Consider the following 15,866-nt stretch of genomic DNA (forward strand, 5'->3'; position numbering starts at 1 on the left):
TGTTCCTTCTCCGGCGATGGGTGAATAAAACAATTTCTTCAACTTTCTCGCGGTCTTAGTTTTTGCGGGTGTGGATTCTGTGAATTGATCTCCGACTGCATCCGAACTACCAGGAGGACATTCACTATCAATGGCTGGTGGTGGTATAGCTCCGTTGTCAATCACTTCATATTCTTCCCATTGGCACGATGCATCTCCAGTCTCAAGTCCCTGCCAAAAGGTTTGACAAGCAACATCTCTCGTTCGCTTCACTGTCTGTGTAGATCTAGTTCGTACACCCACTCGCAACTAGAGGACAGATTGGAAAAGGGATGTTCAGTTTAAACACACGTTACAGTATTGAACTATTAACAGTGAAAAACAACATAATATAGTGACCAGGACACTAACCTTCTTTTGCTTTCTTTTCTTTGAAACTTTCTTGCCTCGAACTTCAACATCAGGACGCTGTTGCTCCGACTCGTGTGTGCATGTCTCCACTTCCTCTTGCGCTGCAACGACTATGTTTTCCTGATAAGCACATCCATCACGCACTGACGCTCCATGGACTCCCTGAAACATAGAACTTTCATTAGTATGTATAATAATATCGAAAACACAAAATGTACTTGGGGACCAATACCCACGTACATCTCAATAGCAAAACACGAATGAGCGCTTTGTGTAGAACATTCAAACGACAATTATTCACGCATTGTTGATCTAGTTAGATGGAACTGTCAAGATCCATACCTCGGGCTCCTCATAGACTTCCATTGATGATATTATTGAAGATGATGCTTCAGTGACTCCCTGAAACACAGTAATTGCATTAGTATGGTTTTCTATTTTGATAAAAAGAACAGAAAGTTTGTGCAGGCGTGAACGGCTCATCTAAATAGACCTGCACAAATGATCAGTTGTCTAAAATAAATAATGGATATCTAAATATGATTCGATTTGCTCGATCGTTGGAAGTGTCACCACCCAGAAATCTGCATCAACTACTAGGGGTGATGTTCTTGTAGAAGAAGCTCCGTCATCTCCCTGAAACATAGTACTTGCGTTAATAAAGAAGGAAGTATAGCGGATGTAATCACGTCATATGATTTCGCTTCGCGAACTGTCAGTATCCATACCTCGAAATGCATAAGAACATCAAGGGACGATGTAACTGCGGTGCACACTTCTGCAAGCTGTTGCGCCGACCCGTAACTGCACGCTCCCCCTTCTTCTTGGACTAATGCTCCATCGACTCCCTGAAACATAGGACTTTCATTAGTAATGAACACAACATTGAAAAAAGAAGACACATAGGAGGGCGACGACAGAAGGACATATCAATGGCTAAAAACGAAAGAAACATTGTGTGTAACAATCACGCTACAAGAATGCAAGATCTGATGATCTCCATCGATGGAACTGTCCTGAAACGTACCTCGAGCATCTGAGTGACATCAACGGTAGTCGTCAATACGTTGGACTCCTCAGCATCTCCCTGAAAGACAGTACTTGAATTATTTTGGATAACAATAATTATAACTGAAAACAAAGACTAGAGGACGAGTACAAGGGTGTACCATTAGGTAAAATAATTACACGATAAATTAAAACTATTGATTTACATGCCTAAAACAAGTCAGTGGCAGAATAGCCAAGTAAGATTACCCGATAGGCGCTTGAAGTGGCTGATGACTGCAATAACGACACGGATGGAGAATCTTCCGCCTTCATATTGAGTGGATACATAAATGGGGAAATTATTGTTAGCTAATGCTACACACTACCGCAAGGCCGAGAGATAAATACGTAAACTTGACTCACCAGTGGAGGGATGTGGACGAATAGAGTGGGAATAGCGGTTGAGAGCAATTTTCGCCTCGCTCGCGGTGTGTTCTTCTTTATTAGCAATGATGTGGAGTACATGTCTGAGCTAAAGTGCCTGCTGCAGATGCGGTATCGATCACCCCTCTTGTCCGCAAAGACTTCTAGGACTCTACTTTCAAGCTCAGACGGTGGATATCCGCAATATCGGACCCATTCTCTTATCTGATCTATTGTCTTAGGGAAAACATGCATTATAGTACCTTCAGATTTATTATGGGTCTTCGAAGGGCAACCGCCAATGGAACAGGCAGGCATTGTGGAAAGTTCTGAAAAGTAAAGATCATGTTAAAAAATTAAATGACACATAAAAGGTCCAATGCAAGGTTCGTTTTGGTTCTTGTAACTATACACGTTATTCACATGCAGATAAGTATTTGAATAACTTTAAAAAAATAGAAAAATAATTTGACTAAACTCAGAACATGTGACTAGTTCCTTGCATGTACTGTCTTGAACGAAAAGAAAACATGGATGCAATTTGATGACTACTAGCAAATCGATATAAATTAAAAAATTGGACGCAAAATGATTAGGGTACATGGCCTTACCTTGACGAACAAACAGTTAGATGCAGGGATCAGAGTAGTTTCTTGTCGTAGAATAGGGAGCAGTTCACAGGTTGCAAACTGACGAGTTTGCTCGAAGTGGTCACGGAAGTTCACAGAGACGAAGAGCAGATAACCAGCACCTTCACGGGTTGACTAGCAAAGCGCAAAGAAGTTCTCATTCGAAATATGAAGTGGGTTATAAAGAATTCGATACAGGGGTGTGTTTGTGAATGAATGACGTGTATATGTCGTGGCATTATGCGGTTTGCAGGGGGCCGTCCAGCGTGAGGGGGGATGCTTGGCAGGAGACACGGGGTCTGGAGGTAGACATGGGAACAACAACCCATGCTCTATAGACCACTTTGAAGTGTACATGGTCTTTGGCACCTCTTGGCCTTTATCGCTCCCTGACAGCTCCACTTGCCAGCGCAAGTACCCCGGTGCGAACTGCCTTTGATAGGGCGGGGGGTGGATTGGGGCGGTGGTCGTGCAGACAAGACTCGTTTGCCGCAGGGCCTCACCAAGGAGAGGCCATCTAACTGCATGTAAGAGGCAGGCTGAAGGATCTAGTACATGGAAGGCAGGGGGGTGAGTTTATAAATACCTCAGCCTCCCAGGAGAATATATGGGTGCAGTTCACCCTGGAGACCCTGGATGCCTAGGCAGTTAGTCAGCAGCAGGCTGGCCTGTGGTGGCAAGGCGGCACGGGCCAGAGGGGGTCATCTCTGTACCCGGTGCCCAAAAGGATGATTTATTATGATCAACCATATTGATTATTTACCTATAACCATGTTTTGTGTCAATAAAATCCAACGGCCTTCCTTTTATTGCCAACGCTTGAACAAAGTGGTGTGGTAAGTATTTTTGGGGGAGGAGGCAAGGCCGGGAGGCTTGATGCCAACCCGCAAAATAACATATGTATGTCTGCTGCATATGGGTTCAACGGTTATGTGGATTGAAGGTGGGCGGCCAGCGTGAGGGAGGATGCTGGCCGGAGACATGTGGTGTGACAAGACAAGGCACAGGAAGACTATTCAATGGAGACACACTAGATTCATTTAAAAAATCAAAACAACCATTGTTAAAATATATGTTGGGTTTTATTTTAGATCTTAATTTCAATTGAACATAAATAATAAACATTACACATTGTAAAGTTGCGGTTGCAGCACATCCATGGAAAATCCGCGGTATTGTCCACTGTCGCTGGGGAAATGTTGTCTAATGGCAAGTACCGCACAGGCAGGTATTACTCTCCGAACGCGGTGTCCGAGCCTCCCGTGAAGCCACCAAGTGAAGCAACGATAGGCCACCAGCCTGTACCACCTGTGAAAATGAAAGATGCAAACTGTATTAAAATGACAAAACTTTCTTATCACTGTCGATTCAGGTAAAAAATGTCATTCTGCTTTGAAAAAAATTCTATCTAGAAAATGCACAACATGGAACCAATTTACATGCATTCGAATGATGAGACGACCATGAAATAGTAGTGGCATCACTGACATCACAACCAGAGTATACTTACTCGTTACTCGGATTACGCGGACGAACAGTGCCGCAAAGTTCGTGCATAAGCACCATCATCATCCTCAACACTGTCCGTGAGAGGCAGGCTTCCCTGAACTCTGGCAGCTCGGTGATGCATTGCGGACTTGGCTCGCCTTCCGAAATGTAGGCCAAGCACCCGGAATTTTCACGGCAGCAGCAGTTCTCCTCCTCAGTTGGCATTAGCTCGCACCGATTGCACGTGCACCAGGTGGAGACGCCGTCCATGCGACATGGTCCAGGCTCTTCATCCGTTGACTGGTCCTCCCAACTGCCGTCCGAATCCCCATAGTTTTCGCGTGCTTGCCTTTCCAGTAGTTCTTCCTCGGTGTACTCGGGCTCGTACATATACGGCATTATTGTAGCCATTGTGTGGTAAAGAAAGTAAAATAATTTATAGCGGTGGTACTGGTATCTGTTCACACGGGCTACAATCAACGAAGGTAGCTGACCAGAGCACAGAAACGAGTCACAGAATACTCAAAGTAACACACAGAGAGTAATGGAATCGAAAATCTGCTGCTGTGTGTTGTGAAACGGTGTGTTTATACTTATAGAGGAAAGAGGCGTCCTGCCATTTCCATGGCGACACTTCATTAGCTGAGGCGCAGCGATTGTTGACACGAAACGTGCTTTGGCGTTGGGAAATGGGCGGTACGCGTCTGCTGATGTCAGGCTCAGGGGCGGGGGATTTGATTTAGTGCCGCAAAAGCAGGTGAGCCAGGGCGATGGGGGGAAATGATAGGATTATCAGAAAATGGCGGCTGATTTCGAGTGCGTTAATGGACGAAAAGTCGGGTAAGGTCCATAGGAAAGTTTTCTACGATCTACCGAGTTATGCTTGAAAACACATGGCCGAACCGTAGGGACAATAAAAAAAAAGTCCCGGAACTCTCCTTTAATACAGTGAAGAAAGTGTGTGTGAAATGGGAAGATCCTCATAATCTGTAAACCAGGGAACATCTCGTGGTACGAAACACCTGAGAGTACAAGTAGAAAGTCAGATCCTTAGTGAAATCCCACCTCCAAGCAGCCCAGTCTAAACAAGAAAAATCTTAGAATCAGAAGGCCAAACTACAAACTTTCAAAGTAGCAGATGAGGTAATGGTCCTCCTGTCCATGACCCAAAACATGTTTTTAGTAAGATGCCATGGACTATGGGGGATGTCCAATCTGACTTATAGGGTCACACAAGCATATTTAAAGAAAGTCTCAATTATACCACGTCAAACTCAAAACCTGGAGTGACAACAGCAACCCCCTCCTAATTGCACTCTATGAAATCTCAGGGCGGACTCTACCGATAAGGTAAATGGGTTGGTGATTCCCCCCTCGGATTACCTGTTCCAAGCCACACATACTTGTGTACCTAGAAGTCCCTGGTGTTTTTTTCCATGCAACCAGGAAGAGTACAAGGGAAATTTTTCATTAAATGAAAACTCCACCTGGAAGGGTAATTCGACTAAAACCCTACAGTCTACCAGAAGCCTGAAAAAGAATTGTTCCAGAGGACTTGGCCATTATTTAAAGTAGGGTTCTGCAACATTTGGCACTACAGATGTTTACCCTACAACTCCCATCAGTCTTATCCAGCTCTTCCAATGGTGGCTGATCATGGGAGTTGTAGTACAACACATCTGGAGAGCCGCAGGTTGCAGACCTCTGATTTAAAGCTATTACAGTGACTGCTGCTCCAAAGTGCTCGCACTGAAGCCAGATTACCTTGGCTCTTTTGTATTGACTTCAGGAGATTGAATGTAGTGCCCGAGATTGATGGACACCCGTAGCCTCGTATTGAAACATTGCAAAAAAGCTATGCTTATATCTACCCTGGACCTTACCAAGGGATGTTGGCAAGTGTCATTGGATCCAGAGGCCAAGAAAAAGACGGTATTCTCTACCCCAGACAGACTCTTCCAGTTTACGGTGCTGCCCTTCGACTGGCATGGAGCCCCAGTCACACTCCAGAGGTTGAACGATGGTATTGGAACAATGCCAAACTTTTGCTGGGAACTATCTAGATGGCATTGATATTCATAGTGAGACTTGGCAAGAGCACCCTAAGGATCTTTACAGCATATGCAACTGCCTGAGAACCGCTGGACCCACAGCCAACCCAGTAAAATGCCACCTGTCAACAATCCTTAAAGTAGCTAGGATTCCAAGTGCGGAACGACCTGCTACTACCCCATAACAGCAAAAAGGACCGAGTAGCTTTCTGTGGGTTTGTGGGTTACTATCGCTACTTCATTCCAAACCTTTCCACGCTTGGGGCACCATAATGGGACAGACTAGGAAAATCCCAACCCAAGCTGGTCCGATAGCACAGCGAATAGATCGCTCACTTTGACTTCTGTGCAGAGCAGGTTCGAATCCCGGCAGGGCCAAACTCAGCCTTTCATCCTTCCGAGGTTGATAAATGAGCACCACACCGTGAGTAATAATAAGCAGCACTCAGATACCTGAGGGTTCGTAGCGCTATATAAATGCTAAATTATTATTATTATTATTATTATTATTAATAATAATCCCATGTGTGGGGATGGTGAGACCATAAATGCCTTTGAAAAGCTGAAATCCTTGCTATGCAATAGCCCAGCATTATCCATGTCAAATGTCTTCATAGAGTTAATCTTGCATGCAGATGCTTCCATAGTACGTCTAGGGGCGGTCCTCTTACATCAAAGATGGGGGAAAAAAAGCCTGTCCTCTACATCAGTATGAAGTTGTTTCTCAGAGAACTATGCCATTGTGGAACTAGTGTCCGGCAGTGAAATGGCAGTTCTGTCTATGTTCCCATTTAGTCAGCAGAAAGTTGAGATTAGTCACCGACCATGAAACCCTGGTGTAGATGCAGCATCTGAGAACACAGCAGACTGCTGAAAGGAGTCTCCAGCCACAATACAGCTGCAGAGACTCCACCGCCCAGACTCCAACATAGTCAGAGGGAATGTAACTTACCATGGCCCAGCAAAAACAGAATGCCAAACAAACACCCTGTTAAGCTGCAAAGACTGCATGAAACACTGTGCATGAAAAGGGTTGGGCTAAGAGGGGTTCGTAAAGATGTTCCATGTGATGACCCAGCCTCAGGGAAAAGAGTAAACTTCGATGGCCCCCCCCCCCCCCCGAGTCAGGTAAGTGATGGAACTAATGTAGTGGGGAGGGAAGGATGGGGAGTCGCAGGTCTAAAAGACCTGCAGGAGCAAGACAGAGGGAAGGGTATTCAGGGGGGGGTCAGGATGCGTGGAGGTGGACTGAGAGACCAGGCAAAAGATAGATGGCAAAGTGGGTTGCTGAGGAATCTGGGGCAATGTTGGATGCGTGTGTAGCTAAGGTGTTGATTCTCCAGCATGGGGTCTGGCATGGATTCACATGCTCATGAATATTCCCCGTCGTCAGGCCGGGATTCCTCGGTATAGAAAAAAATCAGTATCAGTTTCGTTTCTGATCTGTCTTTCTTAGTAGTAACCAATCACTGGTCTCTGGGTCATACTGCCCCCAGCCAATGACTGCCCTCTCCCTAAGCCCCGCCTCCGGCAGCCATCCTCAGATTTTTACCGCACGTTCAAGTGTTGGGAGTCCTCGTGCTGTAGCTCTAGAGCTTTTGCTGCGTTTTCGTGCTTTTTCAGGAGATTTTTTCTCATTTTTCGGTTAAATAGAGCCTCAAGCTCCACCGTTTCTACATCCGATCAACAGGGATCCGTTTCAGAGTTTTCTATGCCCCTCAAGGGTGAAGATTTCGTCGAGTTACGCTTTTGGAGGATTCCAGAAGTTCCGAGGCCTACCCCGGACATGGCCCAGGAGAAGGGAAGCTCGACGCCCGGGAAGCTGTTCAGGACCTGCCCTGGATGCAAGCTTCAGAATGTTTTCAAGGAGGACGAGCATTCGTTATGCCTCTACTGTCTCCATGAGGACAAGACGCACACGGAGAAGGACTGCGTTTTGTGGGAACATGTCGGAGCGGACCATGAAGGATCGCCACCTCCGTCTCGCCAACTGGCTGGAAGGGAAGAGCCCGTCAGGCGAGAAGAAGAAAAAGAAGTCCGAGCGGTCTTCTAAGTCCTGTGAGGGCGCCCCGGCGACGGGGGCCCAACAAAAGGCTAAGCACCGCGAGTCCGCGGGCACCGGGAGCGCCGAACGGTCGGGCTCCTTGGCTGCCAGGCAGGGCGCATCCTCCCCGGTGCCATCAACCACGAGCCAACGCTCTGGCTCGGGTAAGAGGAAGTCCGAGAACCCGGCAAAGCTTCTGGAGAGGCCCCGGTCGATCTCGAAGATTCCGGCAGAGGGGGAGCGAGGCTCGGACCCTCCCCCCAAGGTGAAGGCCCCAGGCATCCAGAAGGTGGCGATGGCCTTAATTCACCCTGCTAAGACCTCGATTGAGGATGTGGCCGCGGCCCTGGCTCAGCCTGTGGAGGCTACATCAGTGGAGGCGCCCTCAGGACCCAGAGTCTCCCTGCCACCGCGGAGGGAGTCGTCTTTCAGGCCCATTGAGAAGACCCCCACGAAGTCCTTGTCGGAAAAGGTGGGGGAGGGGCTGGTGGCCATCGTGGATATGGACACGACCTCTGAAGAAGAGCTCATCGAAGTCGTGGAAGAGGCCCAGCCCATCGGGAGGGATCCCGACTAGGGCGACGATGAGCGCGACGGTGTCGCCGACCAAGGCTCCTCAAGAGCCCTCGCGCCCGTCGTTTCCGGCGCCGCAGGACACTTCGGTGGCCATTTTGTCAGCGATTCAGTCCTTCTGCTCGGAGATAGGGACAAGGTTGCCCCTTCCCCCGACAGAGGTACCTGAGCCAGATCCGACGGGGGAACCGGAGCCAGGACCTTCGGAGAGTCCACCGCTTAAGAGGAGGAGGACGCATCCTACGCCACCTCTCCCACCTCTGCGGCCTGCTCTGCCTCCCCCCCCCCCGGTCTACTACCCACGGGGATGATACAGGCACGGACACGGCTACGACAGGTACAGATGACGACGGAGGTGATGACAGGACGTGTCGCCCCCTGCTCGGGCGTCCCCGCCCGACGAGATTGGATCCTTTCATGCCATGATTTCCAGGGCATCCAAGCTTTTCCAGCTCTGCCCAGAAGAAAAGAAGAAAGAAGGGTTCCTTTACCAACAACGCGAGGCTAAAAGGAAGACGGTCCTCGCCGTACCGCTTCTTGATGACATCTGGGATGAGGGGCTCGCCCTCCTCAAGAACCCTGCCACGGCGCCAGCAAAAGGGACCAGTACGAGAAGAAGTACCGGGTCCCCGACGCTGCCCCCTTGTGCCTTCGGGCACAACCTATCCCGGATTCGGTCGTCTCGGCGGCAGCAAAGAAGAAAGCTGGGGGGGGGGGGGGCATCAGCCTCGACATCAACTTCCCTGCTGGACGGCGAGGGCAGGAAGTTGGACACGATGGGACGACGGATCATCTCATCCGCAGCAACGACTATCAAGGCGGCCAACGCCCTGGCTATCGTAGCCCGCTACGACAGGGAGTTGTGGTTCAAAATCGCCCCTCTGTTAGACTTCCTTCCGGACGCCAAAAGGGCTGAGGCCCTTGAAATCCTACAGGCGGGGGAGATTGCTTCGGACCATGCCATCACGGTGGCAACAGACATCGCCGACACCGGTTTCCGTCAGTTGGGCAACGGCGTTTGCTTGAGACGACAAGGATGGCTCAAGGCCACGGATTTCCGCCAGGACGTACAAACCTAGGTTTTGGACATGCCCTTCGACGGGAACAACCTGTTTGGGAAGGTGGTTGATGAGTCCCTTCAGGCCATCAAGACAGACACAGAGACTGCCCGGGCACTGGGAGTGCTCCAACAACGACGGCCGTCCTTTCGGAGCTCCGGAGGCAGACAAGGTGCCTCCAAGGGATCCGGCAGTGGCTCCTCCACGTACCGCCAAGCGGCAAGATCTTCGTCCCAGGAAGCCTACAGGGGATGCGGCAAGTCAGGTGGTGCCCGTCGTCGACAGGGAGGTCAAGGAGGCAAGGCGGCCTCCAAACAAGATTGAACCGACCGTGGGGTCGTGCCCCCGCCGAAGCACCCCGGTGGGAGGCCGGCTGGCGAGGTTCGTCAGCGTGTGGGAGTCCATCTCCACCGACAGCTGGGTGCTGGACGCCCTGGCCCAAGGGCACGCCCTCGAGTTTCAGAAGAAGTGCCCTCGCGTTCCACCCGTAGCCAGGAAGGAAAATCACGTCCCTCAACTACTGTTGGAAGTAAGGGCGATGCTCAAGAAGGGTGCCATCAAGCTCGTCCCAAAGAGGCTTCGGGGCTCTGGAGTTTACTCAAGGTACTTCCTCGTAAAAAAGAAGACAGGAGGATGGCGCCCCATCCTGGACCTACGACGACTGAACAAGTACATCAAGGCACAGAAGTTCCGTATGGTCACCCTCCAGCATGTGCTGGGACAGCTGGAGGAGGGCGATTTCCTGTCGTCGTTGGACTTGGAGGATGCGTACTTCCACATCCCCATTCTAAAGGGACACCGAAAGTTCCTCAGGTTCGTGGTCCAAGGGCGGCACTACCAGTTCAAGGCCCTCCCGTTCGGTTTGAAGTCGGCACCCAGGGTGTTCACCAAGTGCCTCGCACTGGTGGCGGTGCGGCGGCACCTACAGGGGATCCACGTCTACCCCTACCTGGACGACTGGCTCATCCGGGCAAGGACAAGGGAGCTCGCCGTGGAGCACACTGCGAAGACCATCCAGCTGCTCACGGACCTGGGATTCTCCATCAACTTTCCAAAATCCCACCTGGTTCCGTCGCAAGCCGCCCTGTTTCTGGGAGCCAAGCTCGACACAGTGGCGCGGCTGGCCTCGCTGTCGGAGGAAAGGACCAGGACCATTCTGGGCAAGGTGCAGCGTCTGCTGGCCACGGACATGGCCAGGGTAAGATCTATCAAATCCCTCCTTGGGATGATGTCCTCCTGCATTTATCTGGTGCGCCTTTGCAGGCTTCGGATGCAACCCTTACAGGAGTTCGACGCCCGCTGGGTCCAGTCGACGGGCAGCTTCGAGGACAGGATCCTTCTCAACGAGACGTTCCGTCAGGCGATCTGGTGGTGGGGTACCCGCTCCCATCTGTCGGCGGGAACAGACTTTCAGACCCCAGCTCACCAGGTGACGGTGACGACGGACGCCTCCCTGGAAGGTTGGGGAGCGCACTCCGGAGGTCTTCACGCGAGAGGCCTTTGGCTCCCGGAGGAGAAGTCTCTCCACATCAACATCTTGGAGCTCCGCGCGGTGTTCTAGGCCCTCAGGTCCTTTCTTCCGTCCCTCAAGGGCAAGGTGGTGAGGATCTTCACCGACAACACACCACGATGTTCTACATCCGGAAGCAGGGCAGAACCAGGTCCCCGGCCCTATCCAAGGAAGCCCAGGATCTGTGGCATTGGGCCGTCACCCAAGGGATGTTTCTGGTGCCTCTTCATCTGGCAGGAATAAAAAACACGATCGCCGACTCACTCAGCAGGGAGCTGCGCTCGTGCCACGAGTGGGAACTACGCCAGGATCAAGTGGATTGACTCTTCCGACGATGGGGCGAACCCCAAATCGATCTCTTTGCGACGGCGACAAATTCCAAGTGCCGGAGGTTCGCCAGCAGGTTCCCCCAGCCGAGGAGCATGGGCGATGCTTTCTCGTTCCCATGGGACGGCCTATTTCTTTATGCGTTCCCTCCGCTGCCGTTGCTGCTCCTGCTCATCAACCAGCTCAAGAGGTCCCGGTGCAGGATGATCCTCGTCGCACCGGCGTAGCCGAGACAGATCTGGTTCCCGGACCTTCTGGACTTGTCGACGTCCCCACCAGTGAAGCTGCCGACGGACGCAGACCTTCTCTCCAGAGAAGGAGGTGCCATTCTTCACCACAACCCGGAGTCGCTGAACTTACAGGCCTGGCTCCTGCAGCACTAGAGTTTGGAGGGTACGACATCCCGGCCGACTGCAGAGAGCTTCTTACAAAGGCCAGGGCGACCTCAACCCTCAAGTGCTACGGACATAAATGGAAGAGGTTCTCTGTCTGGTGCCGTGCACAGAAGATTAACCCTCTGCGGATTACGGCCCCTCAAGTACTGCCGTACCTACTGTCGCTGGCCAAAGCTGGACTGGCTCACGCCTCATCAAAATACATCTGGCTGCAATCTCCCGATATACCAGGACGACGGGACGGGCGTCCTTGTGGTCTCATCGCCTGGTGAAAGAATTCATGAAGGGACTATTCCGATCATTCCCGCCAGTGAAGGCTCCTGCCCCAGCGTGGGAGCTTAATGTGGTGCTGACCAGGCTCATGGGGGCCCCATTCGAGCCTATGCATTCGGCGCCTTGGAAGTTCCTGTCATGGAAGACCGCTTTCCTCGTGGCCATCACCTCCGCACGAGTGGGAGAGATCCAGGTCCTATCTTGCAAGCCTCCATACTTGACTTTTCATGACACGAGGGTGGTGCTGAGGACACACCCATCGTTTATGCCCAAGGTGCCGTTGGACTTCCACCTCAACGAGCCCTTGGTGTTGCCAGTTTTCTTCCCGTCGCCTTCGTCGCCGGCCGAGAGGACTTTGCACTCGCTGGATGTAGCTAGAGCGCTGAAGTTCTACGTGGACCGCACGAAGAGTTTTCGGAAGACGTCACAGCTGTTTGTGAACTTTGGGACTGTGAATCAAGGGAAGGCTCTCTCGAAGACTTCCATTTCCAGATGGCTCTCCGGCTGTATCATGCACTGTCACCGGTTGGCAAACCGACCGCTGCCCGGCCGTCCGAGAGCCCATTCGACCAGAGCGATCGCTGCTACCACGGCGTTCCTGTCTGGTGTGCCCCTGCTGGACATCTGCAGGGCTGCGCAGTGGAGGTCGACGCACACCTTCACAAGATTCTACTGCGTCGATCGGGACTCCAGGGAGGAGTCCAGGGTCGGCCAAGCAGTGCTGCGCAACCTGTTCGCCTAAGGTGAGCCTGGTGAGGAGGTAAGAGTTGCTTAATGTTGAGCCTGTTGCCACCTCCCGTGGTTGTGCATGTGTGTACTGCTATGTATTCTCTTATTCATGAGCATGTGAATCCATACCAGACCCCATGCTGGAGAAGGAACAAGTTACTTACCTGTAACTGTTGTTCTCCAGCATGGGTCTGGCATGGATTCACATGTGAACCCTCCCGCCTACCCCTCTGCGGCTCTTCACTTGGTCATACTGCCACTTCACGTGCTACCAAATCTGAGGATGGCTGCCGGAGGCTGGGCTTAGGGAGAGGGCAGTCATTGGCTGGGGGCAGTATGACCCAGAGACCAGTGATTGGTTACTACTAAGAAAGACAGATCAGAAACGAAACTGATACTGATTTTTTTCTATACCGAGGATTCCCGGCCTGACGACGGGGAATATTCATGAGCATGTGAATCCATGCCAGACCCATGCTGGAGAACAACAGTTACAGGTAAATAACTTGTTCCATATATGGAAAAGTGTAGCTGTGAGAGTGTGTGGGAGTAAATGTTGGAGGGTGAGGGGTGTGGGAGATAGGAGAGGGAGCAAGAGTGACGGTAGAGGAGGGAAGATGAGAGGGAGAGAGAGCGAAGACGGAAATGGGGAGGTTGGAGACGGGCGTAAGCAGTTGTAGGAGGGAAGAGAGTAGGCGTAAGAGAGGAGGTAGTTGAGAAGTCCTGAGGAGCAGAAGATGGATATGATGGGGGAGGAGAGGGGATGTAGACATGACCTAGGAAGACGTGAGGAGGGAAGAGGGGAAGGGAGAGAGAGACTTGGAGGGAATGAGCAAACAGGAGATAGAGCAAGGAGGTATAGGATCAAGGAGAGGGAGTGAGTGCGTGTCTAGGGGGATCATGCACAGTTTCGAACCACACTAATACGATTTTGGAGAAACTGATGGAGTAGGGAACCCTTAGAAAATCCTGGAGGGATTAAGTTAGAGAAGGCTTTGGCCTCTAGGCCCTCATTTTAAGCTTAGGTTAGATTGGACCAGTAGGGGTCACCCATTTCTTGTCTTTGCTCTTACATTGGGAATTAGGGAATCATGGGCTAGGGTAGAAGGTGCCCACAGGAAGTCGAGGGACAAGGTAGGGAACTCCATTAGCTTCAACCCTCGGCAGTCTACACAAAAGGTTCTTTATTATGATCTCTGTAAATTATTAATCAAAGCCCTTGAACCACACTCTGTATTATGGATGCTATTGAAGGTTACGTCTTTCCATCAGTGAAAAAAATTAGAAGTGATGTTTCATCTAATTTTAATACCACTTTTCATCGAAAACCTGCATAACGAAATGTATTTTTTTTTAATAGGGGGGTCCCCCATCCCCCAAACACATTTTCCGCCCTTTTAAACACACTCCAAAAATTCCTAAATAATTCTTTTTTAATTGGTGGATCCCCCCAAACCCTCGTTTTCCGAATTTAACCCTTTAGCCCACCCAAATATACATACATAGATTTCCGATAAAAAAATATTAATTGAAAGATTTTTTCGATGGAAAAATCTTTAAATTAACATTTGTCATTGAAACATCTTTCAATGGAAATACTGTAACCTGCTATTGAAGCCATCTGTGACATAAAGTAGTGTTTCCAGTGTGGTGTTTTCTATAGCTCATTGTCTTTCAGGATAAAATATTGAAATCAATGTCTCATGATTGCTAAAAATTCTACCTTGACAGGACTGGTAGCCACATGTCTCCCTCCTACTTTTTCACAAGCACTAGAGGAGGCTGATCCAGACAAAGGTGTTGTAAGCTTCTGTTGCTTTGTACCTTTTCCCCTTCATGTATCATTGTTGCACAAACCATGGTTCATCTACCAGAGCAATGGCAGAATCGGCTTCATTTCACCAGCAAGTGCCTGCTAAGGTTCTTTGTGCTGCAAGTCGTGGACTACCCCCAATCCAGTCCAAAGGGATCGTTCTTGAGGACCCCTTCTATGCCCCGCAGGTTCTGCAAAACCGGGTTATGTGGCTCTGACAAACTATCATCTCCTACTACATTTCCAATGCATCGAGAGCTGATGCCTCAAGTTGGTTTTAAGGGTGTCACAGATAAAGGGATTACATAGTAACATTTTGTTCCCAGCAGTACTGCTGGCCTGTAGGCTCTTTCTTGCATTTATATAGGTTCATATTTGTATTGTTTTTACCATATAGAAAGTAGTTTACTGGGTTATAGAGTGTGATGAGACTTGTTACCACATTCTTCAGACTACAGTTACTGGGCGATAAAAGTATCTGGGCCAACTCCTGCATAGGGATTAGTTAAGCGCCACTCAGTATTAAAATACCAATTCAGTAGTACCATATGTTAACCATTTGCATTAATTCTGTACTTTTGTTGGAAGTGCAATATGTTGACAGGTGGTTGATACTTTGAAGCCCTGAATGTCTTACGTTTGCTCTCCAGTTGGCGGTCATGACAGCCGTGAAGATGCAGCTGCTTGCATGGAATTGCTGATTTGGAAAATAAAAGAGGACACAAAGGGAAAACGATGGTGATTGACAAAGAAAAATAAAAGGAAGAGCTGTTCCTCTCTTGGTTGTAATATTTAAAATAGCACTAAAGTCAAGCCATGTATTCTATGTGGTTTTGAAAATGTCAACGCACTTTCTTACAGACTGATTCTTTAATGTCTTGTACATATTCTGTCATGGTATCCATACAACCATTTTTTGTGTAAATTACTGTGCAGTGAGTTAACTGTATGAATCACTTAAAGCTTGGCGTGTTAAACTGAAATTGTGGTTGTTCTTGAAAGTATGTGTAAAAAAGGAAAGCAAGGCACTCTTTTTTAATTTTTTTTTATTTGTGTGCTCTAAACTGTAGCAATTTCTTACATGTGTATATATAAAAAATAATGTGACTACCCAACACAAAAAACTGCAAACTGTGCAAAACCTATATGAGAAACTGTTTTGAATAATTCTTT

At 49.5% G+C, this 15,866-nt stretch overlaps 1 protein-coding gene across 1 annotated transcript in view; it reads left to right on the forward strand.

Moving 5' to 3' along the window:
- Positions 1-15,454, forward strand: part of LOC138516091 (RNA exonuclease 1 homolog) — a 2,454,886-nt gene extending 2,439,432 nt beyond the window's left edge. Inside the window, exon 16 of the mRNA XM_069630920.1 lies at positions 15,344-15,454. Within this exon, the coding sequence (XP_069487021.1) occupies positions 15,344-15,435 (92 nt within the window). The 3' untranslated portion in view covers positions 15,436-15,454. The remainder of the gene's footprint in view (positions 1-15,343) is intronic.
- Positions 15,455-15,866: the final 412 nt, after the last annotated feature.

Source organism: Ambystoma mexicanum, chromosome 6q, assembly GCF_040938575.1.
Source record: "Ambystoma mexicanum isolate Mex_15411 chromosome 6q, UKY_AmexF1_1, whole genome shotgun sequence".
Classification (NCBI taxonomy): domain Eukaryota; kingdom Metazoa; phylum Chordata; class Amphibia; order Caudata; family Ambystomatidae; genus Ambystoma; species Ambystoma mexicanum.